This window comes from Papio anubis, chromosome 5 (assembly GCF_008728515.1).
Source record: "Papio anubis isolate 15944 chromosome 5, Panubis1.0, whole genome shotgun sequence".
Classification (NCBI taxonomy): domain Eukaryota; kingdom Metazoa; phylum Chordata; class Mammalia; order Primates; family Cercopithecidae; genus Papio; species Papio anubis.
The window spans coordinates 125,220,325-125,244,652 of NC_044980.1; the positions used below are offsets into that span (position 1 = coordinate 125,220,325).

General features: G+C 49.5%; 1 protein-coding gene across 12 annotated transcripts in view; it reads left to right on the top strand.

Annotated features, from left to right (window-relative positions):
• LOC101014638 overlaps positions 1-24,328 on the top strand; it is a 141,697-nt gene that overhangs the window by 50,405 nt on the left and 66,964 nt on the right. For 2 of the 12 annotated variants that reach the window (XM_009209051.4, XM_021939665.2), the window contains one exon: positions 20,372-20,749. The exons of 3 other annotated variants lie outside the window; for them this stretch is intronic. In XM_009209051.4, coding sequence (XP_009207315.2) covers positions 20,372-20,742 — 371 coding nt within the window. In that variant the 3' untranslated portion in view covers positions 20,743-20,749. Of the gene's footprint in view, positions 1-1,623; positions 4,189-9,311; positions 10,351-14,725; positions 17,730-20,371; positions 20,750-24,328 lie in introns of those variants that run through there. 7 more of the 12 variants (XR_002522732.2, XM_031666784.1, XM_031666787.1 and 4 more) reach the window with 7 other exon arrangements.

Here is a 24,328-nt window from a genome sequence, read left to right on the forward strand (position 1 = left end):
CCTTTTCTGATTTGCATCTAAAACAAGGATACTCAAGCAGGGAGGGTATGAACATTTAAAAAAAATAAAACAAGAATGAATAGTCCCTAAGTGAGCCCTGAGAGACTCTCTTCATTGAGAGTCTGGGTATGAGCTTTGTGACTTATCTAGGCTACTCAAGGGCTTTTGTTTGTTTGTTTGTTCATGTCGATGTTTTTAACCATAATGCAGATAATAGAGGGCAATAAATTAGTGACTTACATACTTACTGGAGTGATTTGAGAAGGAAAATAAGCATGTAAATAAAGGGAAGCCAGGAGAGAGAATTTATGATGACTCAGAAGTTACAGGACAGGGCCAGGCGCAGTGGCTGATGCCTGTAATCCCAGCATTTTGGGAGGCTGAAGCAGTGGATCACTTGAGGTCAGGGGTTCAAGACCACCCTGGCCAACATGGCAAAAACCCGTCTCTACTAAAAATACAAAAATTAGCCAGGCATGGTGGCAGGTGCCTGTAATCTCAGCTACTCAGGAGGCTGAGGCAGGAGAATCACTTGAACCTGGGAGGCATCGGGTCACTGCACTCCAGCCTGGGCGCCAAGAGCAAAACTCAGTCTCAAAAAAAAAAAAAAAAAAAAAGTTACATGACAGGCTTAAAATATCAGTGGTTTTGGGAAATGACTAAATAGCTTCCTGGATAGCAGATCTTTGCTAGAAGAGTCAGATCTGGGTCTGGAAGGTGAAGTTGGATGTTTATATTCTACCAGGCCTGATATTAGGAGTCCCTCAGGTGGGACCCACCCGACTTATGTGTTTCCAGGTCAGTTTTGCTTCATGATGCAAAAGTGCCATGTGCTTGTCATGATGCAAAAGTGCCAGTTTTGCTTCATGATGCAAAAGTGCCATGTGCTTTTGCCATGATGCAAAAGTGCCATGATGCAAAAGTGCCATTTGCTTCATCCATGGGGATGAGGACACACCAGAGCCCAGAGGCCTAGGCCTTGCCTACAGTCACACTTCACACCCCCAGATGCCCCCGAGGAAAATCAGGAGCCCAGTTCCCTGCATCACTCTCTTGCAAGGATATTTCCTGGATTTGCCTGCCTCCCTTACTCTCCTGGTCCCAGTCAGCCCTGGTTTTTGTTTAATTTGTGTATTTCGAAGCACACATGTCTCTAGGGAAAAAAAATGAAATCTAGAACTCCTCCTGGCCACCCGTTTCCTGAAGCATGAAAAGGAAACATTTCATAAATGCTTTGTAAAGAAGACAACAGGAAGGGGTAGTGTCACTGGCTGGCAAGAGCTGCTGTTGTGGTATTTCACAGACAAGGGAGGTGACGTGGCACATGGGGGCTGAGGTCCCAGCCAGGGGCCGAACAGGTAGACTCCTCAGGACCCAGGCCTCCCTCTGGCCTGTGGACCTTCAGCCCTACTGGACAGGAGGAAAAGGCCTAGGGGACATTGCCCCCATTTCCCAGAGAGGAGGCTGAAGCCAGTGAAGTGGAGAGTTGCAGCTTCAGTGGGGAGACACCGTTATGCCCCGCCTGTTTTATTCATGCTTCTTTTCCTGTAGGGATTTTTTTTTTTTTTACATGGCTACCCTTGAGTGATAGAGCCTTCATCAGCTTAGCTTGTCCTCTTGCAGCCTACGCCACTCTGTACCCTTTAGCCAAGCAAGCCCAGCTGAGGCCCCGCAGCGTCCCTGCCCAGCAGAGCTACAGGAGGCCCCAGGCCCCTTCCTGTTCACTCTTGCTCCATAGACGCCACGCTGCAAAGCAGATGTTCAGGGACACCACCTGAAGACCTAGCCTGCAGCTCAGCCCCACACACTGTGGATGGTGGAGATCCCAGAGGACCAAGGGAAGCTTGTTGAGACCTCTCTGCACTGCCCCTCCCGCAGCAGGAGGTTCATGGCCCATGCATTTCTGGGAGAGTTGAGAGGGCCCAGGTGGGTGGAATACCTGTCTGTGAGCCCCATGTCCTGTCTTGTCCCAGCTGCCTGTAGTTTGACCAGTGTATGCTAGAGGTCAGCCATTGCTAGGGAGGCTGCCACTAACCACACAAAAAGGAAGGAAAATTCTCAGCCACAGCACTTAGAGCTGAGCCTGACGTGGTCCTCAGCAAGATGTTGCAAGTTCCTAATCTGAACACAGAGGCCAGGGAGTAAGCATCATCTGGAGCCCAGAACTGACTGTCATTACCCACAAACATAAACACCCTGAGTCAGGCCTTCTCCCCACCCTGCTCGGATTGTCCGAGCCTCAGCACTGGCTCTGCCCTGGGTGGCAGCCCCTGGGAAGCCCAGCTGCCACCTCTCTACAAATGGCCCTGTAGAAGCTGCGCTCAGTGATCCACTTCCTGGGGTGGGGTTGGGCCCACCTTGTTGCCATTACACCCCGTTACAAACTGATGCAACCAGCTTTCAACAGACACTGCCAAGGAAGATACACATTACAACAGCATGCTGCAATACCTCTGCCCGTGCAAGACACCAGCCCACATCCAAAAAATGGACATCTTCCCACCCCACTGTCTCACTCTACTGAGCTGGAAGTGGCCTTTGTCAGGACTCTTTGAGGTCTTGAGTGGATCTACTTTTCCCAAGATATTAAACCAGTGACTTTCAATCCTGGCTGTACATTACTGTCATCTGGGATATTAAAAAATATTGATGCCTGGATCTTGCTCCCACTCAAAAGAATCTGACTGGATTGATGTGGGTTTCAAAAATTTTTTAGGTGTTTGTTAAAGGATGACATATATGCAAAAAAAAAAAAAAAGAAAAAGAAAAAAGCACAAACCATAAGTGTAAAGCTCAGTGAATTTTCACAAATGAATTGACCCCGAGTAACCAGCATCCAAATCATGAAACTGCTTACTACTTGGCTCCAAAGGCTAACGTCCATTCTGGCTTCTAATGGTATGGAATCATTTCTCCTGTTTTCAAACTTTATATGATGTAAATGGAATCATGCAGTATATATCCTCTTGTTATGTTCGTGAAATGATTCATCCAAGTTGTTACTTAGAGCTGCAGTTTATTCACTCTTCTTGCTATAGGGTATTCCACTCTATGGATATTCCTCAATTTCTCTATCCACTCTACTGTGATGGATTTTTGGATATTCGAGTTGTTATTTACAGTTCAGAACTATTATGACTATTGCAATGACATGCTAGTGTGTATTTTTGGAGCACATTTATATCCATTGCTGGGCAAGCATGGATATGAGTATGTTCAGCTTTAGTACCTGTGCCAAATAATGTTCCCAGGTGGCTGTACCCATTTACATTCCCTCCAGCAATGTATGAGAGTTCTGGTTGCTTCACATTTTTGCCAGCCATTGATATTTTCTATCTTTTTCATGTTAGCCATTCTGGCAGGTATGTAGTGATATCACAATGTGGTTTGAATTTGCATTTCCCTGATGACTAATACAGCTGAGCAACTTTTCATATGTTTGTTAGCCGTTTAGATCTTCTCTTTGCAAAGTGCTTGTTGGAATATTTGGACATGAGTATTTTTTAAAAGCTCCTTAGGTAACTCTACTCCGTAGCCAGGGTGGAAAACCACTGAACTAAAACCACAAATTAGTATCTGTGGCTCCCTTTCTTCATGCTTTGCCCTTGAACTTAGAGCATTTTGGATCTGAGAGGACCTCATGGAACTGGGAAAAGATTATCTTCACTCCTTACTAAGATGAGACTATCAGGAAGAAGCAAGAGATTGGAGCTGGCAGTTAAGAATCTTTAGGAATGTGACCTCTGCTTCAGAAGGGTCCAGGGAGGGCCTGTGGTGTCCACAGCTGCCACAGACATTTCCTAGCCACAAAAATGGCCTCTTGGTGGTCTCCCCAGAGCTCCAGGCATGGGGAGGAAGCAGAGGACCCCATGCCAGGTACTTCCCAGTTTCTAGGCCAACATGAATGGGACACAGTTCATATGGGGTTGTGGTTAGACTAGGGATAGTGGAGCATGTGTTCTGGGGACCTGGGTGTGGCCAAGGGAGGCCTGCTGTCTGTGGCCTTTGTACCAGATAGGAAATCAGCCAGTGGGGCTCTCCTACATGGGTCCAGGCCTGGCTAGCTCTTGAATTCTGTGGGTTTGTATGTGGGTCCTTACACATGCATCCTAGAGCAGGGTCCCAGGAGGCCACCCCACCCCTCCTTGACCCCTCACTCCTCTGAGCTGGGAAACACATGGCATGAAAGAACATACTGTGGCTTCTAATGACATTGTGTCTTGATTGCATCCCCATTGCATCGTCTGGGCTCATCTCATCCCCACCTCTGGACTGTAACATCATCCCAGGGACTGCCAGACACTCCTCTGTGCTCCCCCACAGCGAGTATAATGCCATTTGGTAATTCAGTACAGCCTCTTCCAACTTGAGAAGGAAGATGCAATAAAAAAACAGACCACACATGGAGTCAGCATGTCCTTGCCTCAGTCTTGAGCTGTGCAGGTGTCACGCTGAGCTGCCCCGTGTGGGCTCCATGTTGGCACACATCAGTTGCAAGGGGCTCTGTGCAGTGAGTCTGGAGTTGGACCACTGGCCGGGGGCTGGGATGCTAGTGCCTGGACTGAGTGTGCACAGAGGCCCCTCAGGCAGAGCCACAGTGGGCGCTGAACCTCCTGGTGGACTTCACCGCAGGAACCAGAGCTCAGTGGGAGGGGCTGGCCTATCAACACCTGTCCTGTGTGCTTTTTGAAAAGAGCAGGGTCTACCTTCTGTCAACTGAAGTCCTGCCAGCTGCATGCCATGAGATGAAGGACAAGGTGGCACATGAGCAAAGTTGACATTTTGGAGGCTGTTAGGCTCAGAGCCAACCCTGGGCTCCGTGTAGTGCCATGACTCATGGATTCAGGCCCATCTTGGAAATTGCTCTGGGCATAGAGCACTCATTTCTGATAGTCCAAGCGCAGATATTAGGATTCCCCTAATTGGCTCAAATGGTGGCCTGCACCAACCAGCGACCAGAGTGCTGTCTGAATCTGGAATAACAGGAAGAACATGCCTCCAGTGTAGGAGAGTTCCCCATGCAGTGTACTTCCCATTCATACAGCAGTTGGTATCGTCTGTTTTTTTCACATTGGCCATCTGAGTCTCATAAACAGACTCCTCTCCTTCCACTGAGCCTGCATCCCAGCCTTTCCCCTTTCTTCAGGGGCCTCTCCCCAGCAATTACGCCTTTCCATTCTCTCAACCAGGGAATCTTCCAACTCTTCTTCTTCAATGGCACCTGCCATGCTCCTGTCTCCATCACCTGTGTAATGCTTCCTGCTATCCTGCCTTCCCCGTGGAGTACAGCCATGCTGTCTGCTTCTCACAGCCAAGATTCTGGAAAGAAATGTCTCCTTTTTCCTCATCATCAACCACTCATTTATTCAGCAAGTGTTTCTTTTACACTTGCCTGTGCTGGGCATGGCAGCAATGCAGCAGTGAACAAAACCACCAGCTCTGGTCTCATACAGCTTATAATCAAATAGGGAGACAGACATAAATGATTAATAGATGCTCCTGTAATGGCGGTTGTGAGGTGTGCTGCCACAGCCCAGCTACACATGCCAGTTCCCTTCTCTGCACATGTACATGTCTGCTCGTCCTTCCCACCTGAACTCACGTGCCACCTCACTTATGCCCCTTCCCAATGCCACACCCACACAACAGGGTGCCTCTCTGTGCCCATAGCAGCCCTTGGGTGTAACTGCTCCCCACAGAGGCTGAACCCTGAGGGCAGAGTCCAGGCCACACGCACCTTGGAGCCCCCTGCCTGGCACAGAGCCCAGCCCAGCAGAGGTGCTCAGAAGATGAATGAAAATCCCTGCTGAGATTGATCCAATCTGTCTGTGAACATCTCCAGGGTCCAAGAATTCACGGCTTTCTTTTTCTTTAGATAGCCTTTTGTTTCTTTTTGCCATTATACACTATATTTGCGTTAGGACACAACAATGTGAATATACTTAATACTGAACTCTACACTTGAAAATGGTTAAGATGGTGAAGTTTTAAGTTATATGTATTTTGCCATAATTTTTTAAAATGTAGAGAATAGGTATAAAGAAGAGAAAAAAGGGGGCAAGATCCATTTTATTGAGAAAGAACCAAGGGCGTGATTCAGATGGATTTTAAAACGTAATTTAGATTAGGGAAATGCAAATGAGAACCATAAGTAAGACACCACTTCATATCTTTTAGGATGGCTATTTTAAAACAACGACGACCTGAAAATAAGTGTTGGCAAGGAGGTGAAGAAATAGTACCTTTGTGCATGGCTGGTGGGAACATAAAATCATGCAGCCTCTGTTGAAAACAGGGTGGTGGTTCCTCAAAAACTTAGTTATCGTATGATCCAGCAGTTCCACTTCTAGGAATATACCCAAAAGAATTGAAAGCAAGGACTCGAAGTGATATTTGTACACCAGTGTTTGTAGCAGTATTATTCACAATGGCCAAAGGGTGGAAACAACCCAGATGTCCATGACAAGAGGGGTGGATAAACAAAATATGGAGGATACATACAATGGAACATAATTCAGATTTAAAAAGGAATGAAATTCTGTTACATGTTATAACATAGATGAACCTTAAAAACATTATGCTAAGTGAAATAAGCCAGACACAGAAGGACAAATACCAGATGATCCCACTTATATGAGGTACCTAGAATAGTGCAATTCATAGAGACAGAAAGTAGAAGGATGGTTGCCAGTGGCTGGAAGGAGGAGGAACAGGGAGATACTGCTTAGTGGATGCAGAGTTTATGTTGAGGGTGATGAAAAAGTTCTGGAGATAGGTGGTGGTGATGGCTGCACAACAGTGAGAATGTACTTCATACTATGGAACTCTCACTTAAAAATGGTTAAAATAGACATAGACATTTTATGCCTATTTTGCTATAACAAGAAAGTAACAGGTATATTTTAGAGATTTTAGAAAATATTGTAAGCACAAGAGGAAAAAAATTAAAATCATTCACAGTCACCAGGTAGAGACAGCGACTGTTAAAAGTTCAGTGTGTATCTTTTCATTCTCGTTCTCTCTCAAAAAAGTGTGTGTGTGTGTGTGTGTGTGTGTGTGTGTGTGTGTGTGTGTGTCTTCAGAGGCCACACTGGACTTTCAGGAAAGGTTCCCTTCTCTGCTGCTTCCCCGCTTGGAGCCATTGAGAGCAAGTCTATCCCTGTTCAGAGGTCAATCCTTTGAATGATTTCTTATGGCTGAGTTCACTCCCCTGCACCTCCAGGGTTGCGCTTCTCTGAAAATACCCATTTCTTTTATGTGTCTAAAAACATGGCACCCATGACCCAATAATATGTTGGAAGGGGCTGGAGAGAAAAGCGAGTGCCTCTCACACCTTCTCACACACTACACATCTTAGCGATGGCCGAGCGAGCATGTGGGCTCTCTGGACTCCTCAGTCTGTTGGTCTGGGCTGCATCAGGCTAAGGCTCCCCGCCTCCCCTGCAACCTTGATCCCCTTGCTTCTTGAACCTGATGCTGGGCCTCACATTCTCCCTGTTGATACTAGCTCTTAAATCCTGCTTTTCCCGCTTGTCAGGAAACTGGGCCCTCATGTCCCAAAAAGCAGATCCACCCTCTCCACTGAGAGGGAAGGAGTGAAGGTCCCATAGCCTCTGACCCCTGCTGGGCCCAGGAGAGGAACAACTGCTTGCTTTATTTCTCGTGGGAGAAGTGTGTCTCCTCTTTGTCTCGGGCACCCCTCTTCCCTGTACAGCAGCAAGTCAGCAGGAATGAGCTGAGCCGCCCAAGTAGTGGCCCCCTCCACTACGGGGGCTCTGTGGTCCTGGGGGCTGTCCTGCCTCCACTGCCATAGGCCTGGCCCCAGAGCATGCTGCAGCGGTCACAACCTATGGAGGTGCCCCCAGGCCCTCATATTTGGGCCCAACTACGGCCTCCTTCCCCAGCTTTGCCACCTGGCTTGGAAGCCAGGGCACCACCAGCTTCGTTGGCAGGGAGAGGTGAAGAAAGAGGCCATGGCCACTCAGGTGACTGAAGTTCATATTCATGCACATCAGTTAGAGAGGGACAGTGCATTCATTTACCTCCAAATCCAGCCACAGACACATGGCCCTTTCCTCTTGACTCTGAGGCCTCCACAGAAGGGTTTTTTAAGGTTGCAGCCAGGACCTTTACAGCCCAGTCCTGAGAAGATTATCTTTTTATTGCAACTTTGATTAATGATTGATCAAAAACTGATACTAGAAACACTGAAGAACAAACTTGCTGTAGACATTAGGAAAGGTCTACATCTGGCAGGCCTGGAGACCTGCCCACCCTCTCCCCCCATGGTCAAACCAGGGCAAAGGTACATTGGAAGACCCAACCCCCACACACTCTTACACATGCACTCATACACAGACACACTGAGGGGAAAGAAAGATTTAATTGTCCTTAAATCCTCTTGGATTAGGCTATAAATTGCAAATAAATGGAGCAACAGACAGAGCAAAGCACATAAGGGCCCTTAATAGAATTTCTCTATCTTGTTCTGTTTCTATGAATGCCTGTTACAAATTAGCAGCTTAAAGGGAAATCTGGAGTGTGGGAAAGAGAGACCCTTGTGTGAAGACCACAGCCTGGGCTTCCTGCAGACCTCAGGTACCAGAGAACATCTAAGATGCCTCCAACACCAGATGGAAGAGGGCAGGAGATGCTGCACAGTGAAGCAGCTCTTCCTGAGCATTTGTGGCAGGAAGTGACTTGGAGAGGATGAGGCCGTGCCTTAGGTGTGCTCTGGCTGTTCTGATGGTCTCTGGGGCCACGACTGCCACAGTGAGGTCCATAGGCATATCAGAATCACCAAAGGGTCCAAACCTATGGCCTCAGAGCCTGGAGAGCCAGGAATCTGCATTGCAACAACTCCCCGCTCAGGGGTTCTACCAGTCCAGTGCCCGCCCTCTGAGGGCGCCCAGGGAGCAGGGTGCTTGCTGGCTGGAACACTTTTTCCTGCCCCTCAGCTCCTCTGTGCTGCCCTGAGGCACAGGCAGTGGAAAGCTGGCAGAGCTGCTTCTAAACTGAAACTGGAAAATGAAACTGGAAATCACAGTTTCATTTTCCAGTTTCACTTGCACCCTCTAGTGTTGGGGTTTCTTTTCCACAAGGAGAGTCCCCCAGGGAAAAAGAAGCAGGGGTGGGAGCGGGGAGGCCTTCTGGGAGAAGGCAGTGAGGGTGTCCTGTCTGCAGCCGGGCATGGAGGGGCCGTAGCGCTGCACTTGCTTCCTCTAAGCCTGGCCCGCTTGCTATCAGCCCTGGGGGTGGTTTCCTCTCTAGGAAAAGCTAATGTCATGCTTATGCTGAAAAACTGTTTTCAGAGGTACTTTAGGAGGGGCCCTGACTCTCGGTAATCTGGGCCATTTCATACCGGCTGTGCTCACCCAGGCACAAACACTGAAAGCAACAGCTGGCAAAGGCATCGACTTATAGCAGCTTGGAAGACACCAGCAAAGAAGCTCTCATGGAAGCGGCAGATTTCCCGAAGCGACTGGAATGCGGGGAAGGAGGGAAGTCAGGGAGAGCCGAGAACCAGCGCCCCCCCCCCAACCCCCCCCCCCCCCCGCCCCGCCAACTCTACCCCATTCCTCTCCTCACCTGAAATGTCTCTTCCTTGGGAACAGCTGCCTAACCCCCTAATCCCACACACTCCTTTGTAGGTTAAGACCCCTAAAGTTGCACCGTCTCATAGCAGCTATGTTTTTCAGAGATCCGTGTGATTATTTGCCTAACGTCTGCCTCCCTCAGGGACGCAAAGTCTGTTACGCATGGACCTGGTCTGTGTTGTTCACTGTGCGTCCACGGTGCTTGGGGAGTGCCTGTAATGCAGGAAGTACACACAAAAAATATGTGTTCATGAGTGAGGGCAGGCCTGAAGAGCCCAAGAGAAGGACAGTGCTCCAGGGAGGGGTCTGCATCAGGCTCCCCAGTGTCTGGACTGCATCCCAGCCCCTCCAAGCAACTCAGGGGAGGATTCTGTGGACAGATGCCCCAGCTCTTCCACCCATAGCTCCTACCCCCAGCCTGAAGAATGATTTGACTGTCCCCAGTGTGTGCAGGCAATGGGGAGGTGATAGGAGGCGGTGTCCCTTGTGGCACACTCTCCCTAGCCCTGGCTTTGCCCCCCTTACCTACATAGATGGGCTTCACGGCCCCTTCCAGATAGGCAGGGCACTGAGCTCCGTGGGCCACACTTAAAAAGAAAGGCTACTTTTAGCCTGCACATCAGGAGGAGACAAGCTGGCAGTGGGGGCATGACAGTGTTTTTGTTTGTTTTTGTTTGTTTGTTTGTTTGTTTTTTGAGACGGAGTTTCACACTTGTTGCCCAGGCTGGAGTGCAATGGTGTGATCTCGGCTCATTGCAACCTCTGCCTCCCTGGTTCAAGCGATTCTCCTGCCTCACCCTCCCAAGTAGCTGGGATTGCAGGCATGCACCACCACACCCAGCTAATTTTTGTGTTTTTAGTAGAGACGGGGTCTCTCCATGTTGGTCAGGCTGGTCTCAAACTCCTGACCCCAGGTGATCCACCTGCCTCGGCCTCCCAAAGTGCTGGGATTACAGGTGTGAGCCACCGTGCCCGGCCAACAGTGGTTTTTAAAGGGGGAGAGCAGATGAAGGACCTTGGCAGACCATCCTCTGGGAGGAGACGTGGACTGAGGAATCAACCCTGACCTCAGGCCCCACACCACCCTTTCACCTCAGCCTCACTTTCTCATCGGTAAATGGAACTCGTTCTTGTGTATGTGCCACAGAGGCAATGTAGCAGAAGAGACTAGGGCAGACTTTGGAACTCAGCCATCTGGGAGAAAATTCCAGTTCTGTGATGACCTTGAACCAATGACTGAATTTCTCTTTGTCTCATTTTCTCTTCTGTAAAATGGGAACAATTACAGTGAATTCTGTAAATTCATTCATGTCCCTGACACATGGTGTGAGCTCAGTCATTACCTTTGCCAGAGTTGCGAGGATCTAATGAGATGGCAGATGTGAACACAGCTCCCAGACCCGAAGGCGCTGTATGAATGGGAGGGAGCAGTGAGTGTTATTTGGGAAATATTGAAGACACAACTTCCCTCCCACATTTGTCTGGGGTGGAGCAACAGTTTTACTTATTTAATGTTAAGCTGGAAGATGCACCAAAGGGAGGTGAAAAACTGAAACCGCCAACCGTTTGAGCTCCAGGCTGCACCGAAGCGGTGTGGCTGGTGCAGATGGTGAGAGCACCAGTGCAGGCCCACTTCCTCCATGAGTGCCACGCACCTTCCTCACGCTAGCCGGCTTCCCAAGGCTGCAGGAAGTGGGGCCAGGAACAGGCCCTCCGGCTGTGGTGGGGGAGGCCTGGGCAGGGGTTGGCAGCTGCTGGGTGTGAACGGAAGCCTTGGAGGTCCTTGCTAGGTCCTAGGGCCGCCTGCATGGCAGCCCCTCCCCTCTCCCTGTCCAGGCCTGCCCAGGACTAGTTTGTAGCAGACTCTTCTTGTAGCCTAGGCTCTTGCCTCTTGCAGTAGTGAGTCCCTGTACAAAAGGCATCCAGCGGAGGGAGGCAGGCTGGAGAGGAGGAGAGCCGAATCTTTTCTCAAAGGAAATGCAGTTGTGGTTTTGAGATGTTCATATTTCACATCTGTGGTTGGCGTTTCCCAGGGTTCTCAGAGGTGAATGCAGGGTCAGCCCCATGTCGCCAAATAAGGCTCACAGTGACCTTAGCAACAAGCTTTGCTGCCCATTGGCTGCCACTGCTGCCGCCTGCCAATGCGGCCTCCTGAAGGCCAGCACTGATGCTGAGCTGAAACTTCTGCATGTGCAGCTGCCTCTGTCAGAAATCACCACCCTTGGAAGCAGCCAGAGAAAGGTAGAGAGTTCTGGACAAAGGTGGACAAGGTCGGTGGGAGAACTGCCCAGCTGCTCATGTTTCAGAGTCCACCTGGCCAGTGTTCCATTCTCACACAGCACCAAACCAGCAACTTCGGCTTGCTGGCCTGGTCCCAGCTTGCCAGGACAACCCCCGATTCCATCCTGTCAACCTTGGACTCTATAATGGTCTTCATTTCAGACCTCTGCTCATTTTAGTTCCACTGGGTTCTCCGTTGTGCTTGGCACTTGACTAAGCTCCTTCTACACATTCTGTCTTTTACCTCTCTCAACAACCCTGTTAGCCAATTAGCCCCATTTTACAGGTGCAGAAACTGACGCCAAAGGAAGTCAGTAATGGCCCAGGTGACTGAACCACTAATAAGTGGGGAAGTCAGAATTTAAACCCAATTTAAACAGGCCTAGGTCCCATGCTATTAACTGTTGCACTGTATTGCCAGATACTCAATGTCCGTGCAGCTCAGTGGCTTCACTCTGTGACATGGGGATGACAGTACCGTACCTCACAGGGTTGGGGTGAGCATTGTATGAAGTGACTTATGTCCAGAAGCACACCTTAGCACCAGTGGCCTTGGCACCCCCAAGGTATGCTCCACAAACAGCTTGCACGTTGTTTTCTCACAGCATGTGCTGCTGAAACATTGAGGTTTGTGGACTGGACTTCTCTGTAGCCCTTGTATTTGGTTTTCACTTCCTCTTTCTTGACCTCCTCCCACCCCCACCCAACTGCAAGGTAGGGAGGCTACTGAGGGGCCAGGCTGTGGGTTCCAGAGGGCACAGGGCTATCTGGGATGGAGGGGACAGGGTTCTCAAGACAGAAGTGGAAAGGTCACACTGTAAGGGCAGACATACCCCATTTCTTCTACCCAGACAACTGGGTGTGATACCACTGTTTCCCTGAGAAATGCTTTCAGGATTAAAAAGTATATAAGTAAAGAAAAAAACGCATATAAGTGATCTGGTAAAGATGAAAACATGGCTGATTGGAAGGTAGTGAATTATGTCAGTTGACTTCACAATCAGTTACAGATCGAACTCCTTGTTCTACTCTTTTCCCCCTCCTCACTACTGCACTTGACTAGTCTTTTTTTTGTTTTTTGAGACAGAGTCTTGCTCTGTCGCCCAGGCTGGAGTGCAGTGGCGAGGTCTCGGCTCACTGCAACCTCCACCTCCCAGGTTCACGCTATTCTCCTGCCTCAGCCTCCTGAGTAACTGGGACTACAGGCACCCGCCACCACACCTGGCTAATTTTTTGTGGTTTTTTTTTTTTTAGTAGAGATGGGGTTTTACCATGTTAGCCAGGATAGTCTCAATCTCCTGACCTCGTGATCCGCCTGCTTCGGCCTCCCAAAGTGCTGGGATTACAGGCGTGAGCCACCATGCCCAGCAACTAGTCTTTAAAAAAATGAATAATATAAAAATGTTTAAAAGATGAAATCATATATATACTCTATAACCCAAGAGTCCCACTCATCAGAATCTTCTCTAACCGCACACTCTTATCCATGTGCACCAGAATATCCACATAGTACCAGAAAATGTCCAAATGACCATCAACAGTGGAGAGTACAAATAAATTGTGCAGTGTTCCTGGAGTGAAATGAACTAGAGCGACTTGCAATAACTGTAATGTTGTCATATTGGATAATAATACTGTAATAACAAATGATTCATCAATGAATAAAACCTACAAAAGAATGCATACAGTATAATTCCTTTTAGCAAAAATCTAACAGCTGGCAAAACTGAACTGTATTGTTAAGGATACATGCAGAGGAGGTCAAACTACAAAAAGCACAGAATTATTACAAATGTCTATTTGCTCATGCACAAGGGAGGGTTGGGGTTGTGATTAGTAGGGGAACATGGAGGTGCTTTGGGGATGCTAGTATTGTTTTATCTCTTTAACTTTGGGAGATTACCCTGGATTATTGGGTAGAAACTGGGGTGAGTGGGCCCAATGTAATCACAAGCATTCTTAAATGGAGAAGAGAGAGGCAGAAGGGTCAGAAGCAGAAGCAGAGAGTTTGCAATATATGAAAGACCTGGCTAGCCAGTGTTAGCTTTGAAGGTGGAGGAAGGGGCCACAGGCCAAGGAATGTAGGCAGCTTCTAAAAGCTCGAAAGGGGAAGAAAGGAAAGAGATTCTCCACTAGAGCCCCCAGGAAGGAATGCAGCCCTGCTGACACCTTCAGTTTAGCCCAGTGAGACCTGTTTCAGACTTGTGACCTACAGAACTATAAGAAAAGAAATTTGTGTTGTTTTAAGCCCCTAAGTTTATGTTAATTTATTAGAGCAGCAACAGGAAGCTGGTCCACTGGGAAACCATCTGGGATATGCAGCCACCCAAAATCCTGGCTCTTGGTTAGATTCAGCCTTACAAGGCTCCACAGCCCCTCTGCGAAAGACTCCATTCCCTCTTGGAGAAGCTCAGACTCTAGAGCCCTGGGCAGGGAATGGGCCTCCATGGCATGGGGGTGATCAAGAAGGATGCCCCCCAGGACAGTGCCTCTGCTGGACATCTCTACAGAAAACAGTATATCCCTCAGTGGCATGAGAAGATCCAATAGGGTCACCACACTCCACAACTGCAGGGGAAGCTGTTCACATTTTAGTCTACGCAGCCTCTGGTGGCCAAAGATTAAGTGAGAACACTTTTGCTGTGTGACCTGAAGTTCATGGTCAGTAAGTTGTAGTTATTATCATGCACGACTTAGGGGGAAGCAGGGGTCACTGCAGAGCAGCAGTGGCTTTATGGAGATTTGCTTTATGATTATTTGTTAAACTGAACGTACATTCTGTGTATTTTTCTGCATAATTATTGTTTCACAATTTTTAAAAAGTACACATGCACATGAATCTTCTCTAGCCCTGAACAGCACAGTGAACGGACAGGGCAGCAGATGAGCTCTGCCCCACGCCGGCCCTGTTTCAGAACAGCACTCCAGAGTGCCACACTGCTTGCTGAACCACAGCTGTTACTGCAGATTGAGGAGCCTCAGAGGGAACAGAAGATAAAGATCATTATGGAATTTAGGATTGCAGGACATTCTTTGACATTTCATAACAGCCAGGGAAGATCAACTGTGGTTAGGGGAACAGGACAGGAAGAAACCATGGCCAAGGCCTGTCTGGCAGGACCTGAAGGGGCAGAGGGACCCCTGCAAATGACCCTGCCTGGGACCCAGCCCCACTTTGCCCCTGTATAGCACTGATTCAGCTGGGGCTTTTATCCCAGGATCCCCTCTTCAGGGACGCCTGCATTTGTTGATTATCTGCCATATGCTTGGTCCCTGCAGAATACAAGGAAAAAAATAGCCTTCAGCAGAGGCTGAGACAGGAGCCTACAGGATGCACAGTAAAGGGTCCAAGGCTCAGGATGAGGCTTTCCTGACTTTCTCCTCTATGGGACTGACGTTCTCTACTGGTACAGGCCTTGTTTTATTCATCCTTATGTCGTTCACCTGGAATGGGCCCAGGGTGACAGTTGTTATAATAAGTGTTTGTCAAGTGAGCAAGTGTGTGGAGCGTGCACTGTAGAGAGTCAGGTCTCTATAGGATCCTGCTGGAGAGGCAGCCCACTGGGCTCGCCACTTCTCCAGAGGAGGGACTGGTCCCTTGCCAGACAGCCCTGACAGCTGGAGCAGGCTTCCTCAGGGGTGCCTGGAACTGCTGACCACGGCTGTTGCCCACTGGCCTCTCTTGGGAAGAGCAACCTGTCAGGTGTTAAAGATGGCCTTCCTTTCTCTTCTCCAAGCTAAACATGACTAGTTTCCATCTCACCATCTTCTGGCCCTCATCAGACTGGTTATCCAGTCTGGAGAGGCAACAGTAGTATCCAGATGTGATCTGAACAGACAGAACCATGGATGCAGACACAAAATTCAGGTTTGTGTGCTTCGGCAGTCACTATATGCAAATTGTAATGGGGACAGTGGCTGGCATGGCCTCCAGCACTGTGGGGAGGATCAGGGTGTCTGCCCATCATTTTTCTCTCTTTGATAGACACTATTTACATAGACACTGTTTTGGTGTAAAACCCTACGTTGTAGCCCTTGTCAACAGTGTTATGTTTCTCCTCAACTGTCCCGGAAATTCCCTGAGTAGGCAGGAGGTTTCCTGGCTGGCTTGTAGGCACTCCATACCTGTTAGCTAGTATTATTTATTTGTTGTTTTATTATTTGAATGGACAATCATTCATGTCATTTAATGAGCATGGGCTATGTGCCAGAAACCACCAGGTGCCAGAATGCAACACTGAACTACAATAGACCTGTCCTTGGCCCCCAGAGCTCCCAGACACGCTAGGAAGACTTGTTGATTGAATGATAAACCTTGATGGAACTCATGATTAACATCTTCACCACCAGACATCATTGAGTGCTCTCTGTGTGTTCAACTCAGAACATACCCTTCCTGTACTCAGAGACTAGAATGTGAGAGTCATTAAGGGAGACACCATTGTGGGAGTGAGAAAATCCTGGACTTGGAACTGACTAGGGATCACCTCCCAACTCTGCCATGAACCCACTGTGTGACCATGGGCAAGTTTACTTGTCCTCTCTGAGCCTCAGTTATCTTATCAGTGAAATTGGGTTAATAATATATCTCTCAGTGGCACAAGAGGATCAAATAGGGTCACCACACTCCACAACTCCAGGAGATGCTGTTAACATTTTAGTCTATGGATCCTCTGGTGGCCTCAGATTTAAATGAGAGCACTTTTGCTATGTGACCTGAAGTTAATGTCAATAAGTTATGGCTATTGTTATGTATGACGTAAGCAGGGGTCACTGCAGGCCAGCAGGCTGACACAATTTGGCCAGGCTTTGTTCTTCAAGGAAGGGCAGGGCTCTGAGAAGTACAGACTATGATGCAGGTGAAGGCCAGGAGGCAGGGACTCCCAGGGCAGGTCTGGAAGGAGTGAGGCTGGTGAGGGAAGTGGTCAGCAACCTCAAGGCATGAGTAAGGCGCTTGCCCTTCTCTCCAGGCACAGAGGAGCCGCTCGAAGCTGGGCACAGAGCTGGGATGGATGAGACCAAGGCGAATACTTTACTTATTAAGCTGCAAAGGACCCTAGGGAGCATCTTGTGCAGCGTCTTGTCTTACCAGGCAAACAAAGGCCAGGGAGGGAAAGTAGTGAGTCTCCAGAGTCACACAGCAAGGACCAGGGCCCAGGCCAAGACTCCCACCCCTGCAGAGCCCAGCTCAAATTATTCCTTGAGCCCAGTTTGTGGCTCCACAAAAGAAAGTTCCTGGCACTTTTTATATTTATTTATAATTTTTTTCTGATTATAAAAGTAATTATAGGCCAGTCAAGGTGACTCACACCCATACTCCCAGTACTTTGGGAGGCCGAGGAAGGAGGATTATGTGAGCTCAGGAGTTCGAGACCAGCATGGACAACATGGCAAAATCCTGTGTCTACAAAAAATTAGCTGGGCGTGGTGGTACATACCTGTAGTCCCAGCTTCTTGGGAGGCTAAGGTGGGAGGATCACTTGAGCCTGTGAAGTCGAGACTACAGTAAGCTGAGATTGCACCACTGCACTCCAGCCTGGTCAACAGAGTGAGATTTTGTCTCAAAAAATAAATAAGTAAAAATAATTATAGGTCATCATGGAACATTTTTAAACTATAGAAATATAAAAAATATTTTTTATATTATATCACCTGTAATCCCACTATCCAAAGGTAACCACCTTTAGTATTGTGATGTATTCTACCCATCTGTATTCCACAAAAAATTATATATTAATTAGATTTGAATTGTGTTGTATACAGTTTCACGTCCCCCTTTTCCCCTGTAAAATTGTGCTTTATGAGAAGGAGGGATTGTTTTTGATGTAGAAGAAACTCTAGAAAACCTTTTTTTAAAAAAGAAAAAAAAAGCAAAGCCCCACAGTCTGCAGTGGTTGGAGGACATCCTGTGGGGCTGCACGGTGGCTCTGTCGCACATCCGGTGTGAGCTGCAGTTGGTGGCAGTGGCTGGGTCCTTTTCTCCCCTGGCCAGGCTACACCCTTCTGCCTATGGGTGAGACAGAGTTTTGAAGCGTCTGCGCTTACCCCTTCCTTCCTAACACAGGATGCTGTGATCATTCACCCTATCAAAAGGCATGTGGGGTTGTGATCGTTACTGTTTGCATCTCAGGCTGTGCAGCACAATGTTTTCTCGTGTGTTATCTCACCTGAGACTCACACATCCTGTGAGACAGATAAGACAAATGATGTTGTACCCATTTTACAGATGAAGAAACTGAGGCTACAAAAGGTCTAGTGGCTTATTCGAGGCCACATAGCTAGTAAGTGGCAGAGCAGGGACTTTATGCAGATCTAGCTGGCATCCAGTAACTTTTTTTTCCTCTAAACTTTTTTTTTCTGGTAGTCCTAGCTTTTCCAGAGCTAAACTGAGTCCCCTTAGTATCCCCTTATTAAGGCCAAGGACTGAGAGTGTTATGAGTATTATGGATGTATGGAGGGGCCATGCAACTCCTTCCTGGGAGTCTTAAGCCAAGCCCTGTGGCCTCTGACTAGTTGTCCTAGGTGGCCTGACCTCAGCTCACTGAGGTTTGGGGAGGGGGCTCAAAGAGGCAGCTGCTTCCTGTAGAGAGGTCTAGCAGAGGCACTATCCTGGGGGCATCCTTCTTGACCCCCTCCATGCCATGGAGACCCATTCCCTGCCCAGGGCTCTAGAGTCTGAGCTTCTCCCAGAGGGAATGGAGTTTTTCACAGAGAGGCTGTAGAGCCTTCTGAGGCTGAGTCTAACCCATGCGCAGGGATTTTGGGCAGCTGCATCCCCCAAATGGTTTCCCAGTGGATCCGTTTCCCATTGCTGCTCTAACAAACTATCATAAACAGGGGCTTGAAACAACACAATTTTTTTCTTTTTTCTTCTTCTTCTTCTTTTTTTTTTTTTTTTTTTTTTTGATACAGGGTCTTGCTCTGTCACTCAGGCTGGAGTGCAATGGTGCAATCTTGACTCACTGCAACCTCTCCCTCCTGGGCTTAGACCATCCTCCTACCTCAGCCTCCCAAGTAGCCCGGACTAAAGGCATGTGCTACCACACCTGGCTAATTTTTTATATATTTTATAGAGACAGGGTCTCACTATGTTGCCCTGGCTGGTCTCAAACTCCTGGGCTCAAGCAATCTGCCTGCCTCAGCCTCCCAAAGTACTAGGATTACAGGTGTGAGCCACTGCACCTGGCCCATTTCTTTTCTTATAGTTCTGTAGTCAGAAGTCCAAAACAGGTCTCACTGGGCTAAACTCAAGGTGTCAACAGAGCTGCATTTCTTCCTGGGGGCTCTAGTGGAGAATCCCTTTTCTTCCTTTCCCTTTCCAGCTTTTAGAAGCTGCCTGCATTCCTTAACCTGCAGCCCCTTCCTCCACTTTCAAAGCCAGCACTGGCTGGTCAGGTCTTTCACAATGTGATCTCTCTGGTTCTGACCCTTCTGCCTCCTTCTTCTTCATTTAAGAACCCTTGTGATTACACTGGGCCCACACCAATAATCCAGGGTAGTCTCTGTATTTGCAAGTAAGCTGGTTAGCAACCTTAATTCCATCTGCAGTTTTAATTCCTCTTTGCCATGTAGCAACATATTCATAGGCTCATGCATTAGAACATGGACCTCTTTATTCCACTGTGGACCAATATTCTGCCTTCCACACCCAGCCTCTCTTCTGAGTTTTCCAAGGGCCCCCCATCCTCAGGCATCCTCAGGCATCATCAGGCATAGACAGCGGGCTGGGCCAGACCACAGCCAGGATGTTCCCGCCACTATCAGAGAGGTCCTTTCTGCCCAGGTCCCCTCCCACCTGCCTGCTCCTCTTTCAGCTCGTTCTGTCCTGGATTCCTCTTCCTTCATCCTCTGCTCCCAGTCTTAGGTAGAGAGGAGCTGGGCAGGAAGTGCCAAGGGGTGTGGAGATGGAGGAGGGGGAAGGTAAGGCCTGAGGCACCAGGGCTGTGGGAGCCCAGGGAGCTGAGGCCTTTCAATCCAGACACCCTGCACTTCTTAGGGTCTGGGGCCTCTGGGGACCACACACTGAGCTCCAGGGCTGGAGGGGTGGCCAGCCAAGTATTAGACCCTTCCACCTGTATGTCCCTAGCTGCCCTTAACAGCCATAGTTCACCTGGCCCTTTTCTTGGGTGATAACAGACTGTCTGCCTTCATTTATTCCCTTTCCCCTGTCCCTCCCTAGGCCTCAGGCTGGAACCTTATAGTCCCAGCTTCTCAGGAGGCAAGGCCCCAGCCATGCCTCTGTCCCTGAGCTGCTTGGTGTGGGCATGGGGGATCCAGAACCCCAGCAGGAGGGCAGATGGCAAGCACAGGGCAGGAGGGGCTGGACAAAGCCTTTGGCCCTCAGGGAGGGTGACCAACTGGCCCTGGTTTGCCTGGGACTTGCCCAGTTTTAGCACTGAAAGTCCCAAATCCTGGGAAACTCCTTGGTCCTAAGCAAACTGAAACAGTTGGTCAGCCTATCTCCAAGCCCTTTCGCACCTCCTAATCTATTCTAGATCACCTCTGCAGCCTGTACAGCTGGGCCTTTGGACTCCTGGATACTAGAGAGACCTGGGCGCTGAGGAAGGGTCCCAAGCCAGTACCAGGAAAGGACAGACTCCTGCTTGCAGCATTCCCAGCAGAGATATTGCCTGTGGACACCATGTCTGTGTCTGCATATGGCAGAGCTCCCACATATATGCACAAGGGAGTGAAAAAATGTGTTTGCACCCCAGTCTCTAAAAATTCAATAGCCTGGTTACTTCTGGGTGGTATATTGCAGGTGACTTTAATACATGTTATTTGCTCATCTGTACTTCTTACTCTTTGTACAATTAAACCATGTTCCTTTTACTTATGTACATTTTTAATAAAAGAAAGTTGTTAATGACTCAGCCTTCTATCTCCAGTCCTGCCGAAGGAGACAAGCGGTCATGCTGCATGTTGTACACACACTGGCCCTTGGTCTGGGGCCTTTGACCTTGGCTGCTGGTTGGTCATGGCCTGTTCTGCCCAGGGTTCTACTGCAGGGGCAGGGTTGGTTATTTCTCTGTGCCTTTTTGCCTCTCAGCCTGCTTGCTCCTCTGGACCCCAGAGTCTAGCCTGGTCCCCCCAGGAGAGGGACTCAGAAAGTGCTACTATAGAGACATGCTAACTACATCTCTACTGAGCAGCAGGAGATGCTCTGAAGTGCCAATCCTGGCTGAACGCTGTGAGAATATGGAAGAGATCAGCTGCTTGCCCCTGGGGAGCTTCCAGTCTGGTTGGCGAGATTGGGTACCCTGCAGCCCTTGTGGGGACTGGCAGACAGGAAGGGACAGGCCCTAAAGGGTGAGGCTTTGCCTGTGAGGGCTATCACCAGTCAGAGAAGGGAGGGCCCCAGGGCTCCACTGCACACATCTTAGGATGGCCGGAGACCAAAACTGGGGTCCTCCTCAGTGACCTGAGGCAGGCCCCACAAGCTTGGGGGTAGATGGTCTCCTGGGCCCAGAACTCTGGCTGCTTGCCACCTATGACAGAAGAATGGTGATGAACACTCACCAGGCTGTTCCAAGTCTTTGAAAGTTGGACACCCCCAGGTCCTCCTCCCTGCCCCACCCCACCCCCACCCCATATGGGAATGCCAGGCTGTATCCTTCGCTGTGACCTATCCCAACTCCAGCTCCTCTCCGCATCCCAACAAGCCAAGCAGGAGCACTTGGAGGGGAGCCCTGGGTCCCCAACAGAAACAGCCCTCCACTGCCCCCACAGTCAGGCCATCAGCCCCCACCCCAGCCCCCACACCGGTCCACCGTTGCCCTGGTGTGGCCAACATGACAGGACTTCTTGTAATTCTGGCCTAATGGCTCCCACATCCCCAAACACCAACTCCATGTCCATATGCCTCCCTTGTTCCACAAAGCCGGCTTTCTCCAAGAAACCAGAGAAGCACATGATCCCTGCCACACCTCTCCTGGGGCCTCCCTCCTGATCTGAGATCCTGGGTATATCCCGTGGCCTCTCTGAGCGAAGGTAGAGCTGAGTTGTGTGGGTTTTTTTGTTTTTTTAACCACTGTGTAAGAACTCACTACTTGGGCCCCAATTCTGGACAAATTCCAGATTGACAGTGTGAGGGAGAAGTGGTAGCAGAACTGGACATCCCCACAACATTGTTGCTTTGAAGGAAAGAAGAAGGGCAGAAACAGGAGGGGACCCAGCATTGGCCTGAAATGGATGCAAAGGCCTCACCCAGGCTGCCCCTCTGGGCTGGCACAGGAGGGCAGGGGAGAGCCTTCCCTAAAGGAAGCCTGCAGGTGAATCCCAGTGCCCGCCTGATGTAGGGTAGCAACTGGCCAGCTGCCAGAGGTGCCAGGTGTTCTCAGGGATCAAGAAACCAGGAATTAGGCCCACCAAAGCCATAGGGTCTGACCCGAGCCTGGTGGCTGGGAATGAGGATGTATCTGTGCATGGTCCTGAGTCTCACAGTCAGCCACCCAGGGTCCAGATCTCTAAGGAACCCCAGGACCTAACAGCGGGTCTGGTTTAAAGCAGGAGAACAGGAGACTACGTTGTCTTGCTGAGACAGAAACATGGCTGAAAAGTCCTCTTTGATCCTGGGAGCTGAGATAAGGCCTAGCAGGCCAGAGTCCCCTGTTTGCTCCAGACAGGCCTGCTGTGGCTGAGCTGCCCCCCTGCACTGAGGCCAAGTTACAAGCCTGTCTGTGTCCTGGCCCCTGGGGGCCCCACCCTTCGAAACTGCAGGTGGCCTCCAGGGCATAGGTGGGGCATTGCTTCCCTTGAGGACCAAGCCAAACCCTACCCTTTTGGGGCCCTGGGGCCTGTAGCAGCAGAGCCATGTTGCCAGGGGTGTCGGAAGCTGTGTGTGCTGGGGGAAGGGAGGAGAGCTGAAGGCAGGACAGCAGCTGCAGCTTTTGCTGTCTTCCCTCAGCATCCACAAGTGCTTGCTTGGCACAAGGCACTCGGGGCCTGCCCCTTGCTACTTCTCCCCAGCTTCTTGTGTAGGCCTCCGTGTTCTTCTCTCAGGCAGCCTGATATGGAACCAACCTGGATTCTGGGCACAGACAGATGTGGGTTGGAACCAAGGTTCCATACTGATTAGGTGGTGAGAGTTGGTTTCCTGGTCTGTGAACAAGGGCCGTGGTGGGGTGCCAGTGCCGTGGTGCACACAGGGTGCTTGGCACAGCACCCAGCACAAAGTGAGCACTCAAGACCTGTGTTGCCATTATCCAGCCAGACTTTGAGGTCTTTTCCAGTTCTGCTCATTTGTGAGCTTGTGGGATCATCTCCTTGGGTGAGGAATGGTGGGCTGGACGTCTGCCTCCCCTCTTTCATCCAGTCCCCATGTCCTTGCTCCATAGCCGCCACTACCTCCCCAGCTGAAGTTTCACTCAGCACAGACTCTGCAGGCCTGTGTCTTACCACTGAGCCAGCAGACGTGGGCTTCTATAACTCCTCACCCCGAGAAAACCAGCATAAATGGGTCTCTTGAGAGCTGCCTGGAGCTAGGAAAACTATGTGGCCAGCAGCTATACCCTTCTGCTGCCTTAGACTTGGCCCCACAAGGGAGCTCCGGATGAAGACGCCAAGCTCCAACCTGCCAAGTACTTTCACCCCTGCAAAAGGAGGGCACCAACTCCCCCTTCTCCCACCCCAGGCCTCCTTCCTCTGTGACAGCTGGCAGAACTGGGGAAAGGTTAGTGCTGAGTTCTGATGAATTGGAGGATTAGTCGTGCCCAAGTTAAGGAATAGCATTACATCTGATAGAGACGAAAGCTTTCTATAGGGTCACTGCATTGGCCCTGGGTGCTCCAACAGGACTGCCTGGAGGACATCTATACCCCTTTTCCCCTCTACATATAAGGGCAGATTTTTGGATCTGTGCACAGTGTGAAAGACCAAGTGGTCCCAGAGAATGACAACCTGGCTGTTTCCCAGCCCCACCAACCGGAGGCATTACTGCTAGAAAAAAAACTCTACCTCCCAGGGCTACCCCAGAATTTCAGTTCCCACTTTGGCAGGCCCCACTGGAGACTTCCAGAAAAATCAGAGAAAGTTCTTACCTTTGGAGTTGTAATGGTCACAACACCCTGCACACAGTGCACTAAGAGATGTTGAAAGCTGACTCACCAAGAAGGGGTGGTTTGCATATTAGCTTCTAGCTTTCTTCCTATTGCCAAGTGAGCTGAATGAATAAACCAGCCCAATGAAAGTGACACCTTTGGAGTTAAGGCAAGGAAGCCCATGACTAACCACAAATGCCCTCAAATGTCTGTAAACTTGGCCCAATATGAGAAATCTAGCTGGTGTGGCTGAGCACCACTTTGTCAGTTTACCCCAGTGGAAAGTGGTTCTTGATGACAATGATATCAGCACAACCCCAACAAAACAAATCTTTCAACAACCTCCTAGCTCCCTCAACCTACAACTTCCACCATTAGTGCTTACACTGAAACTCTTGAGAATGACCCACAGAA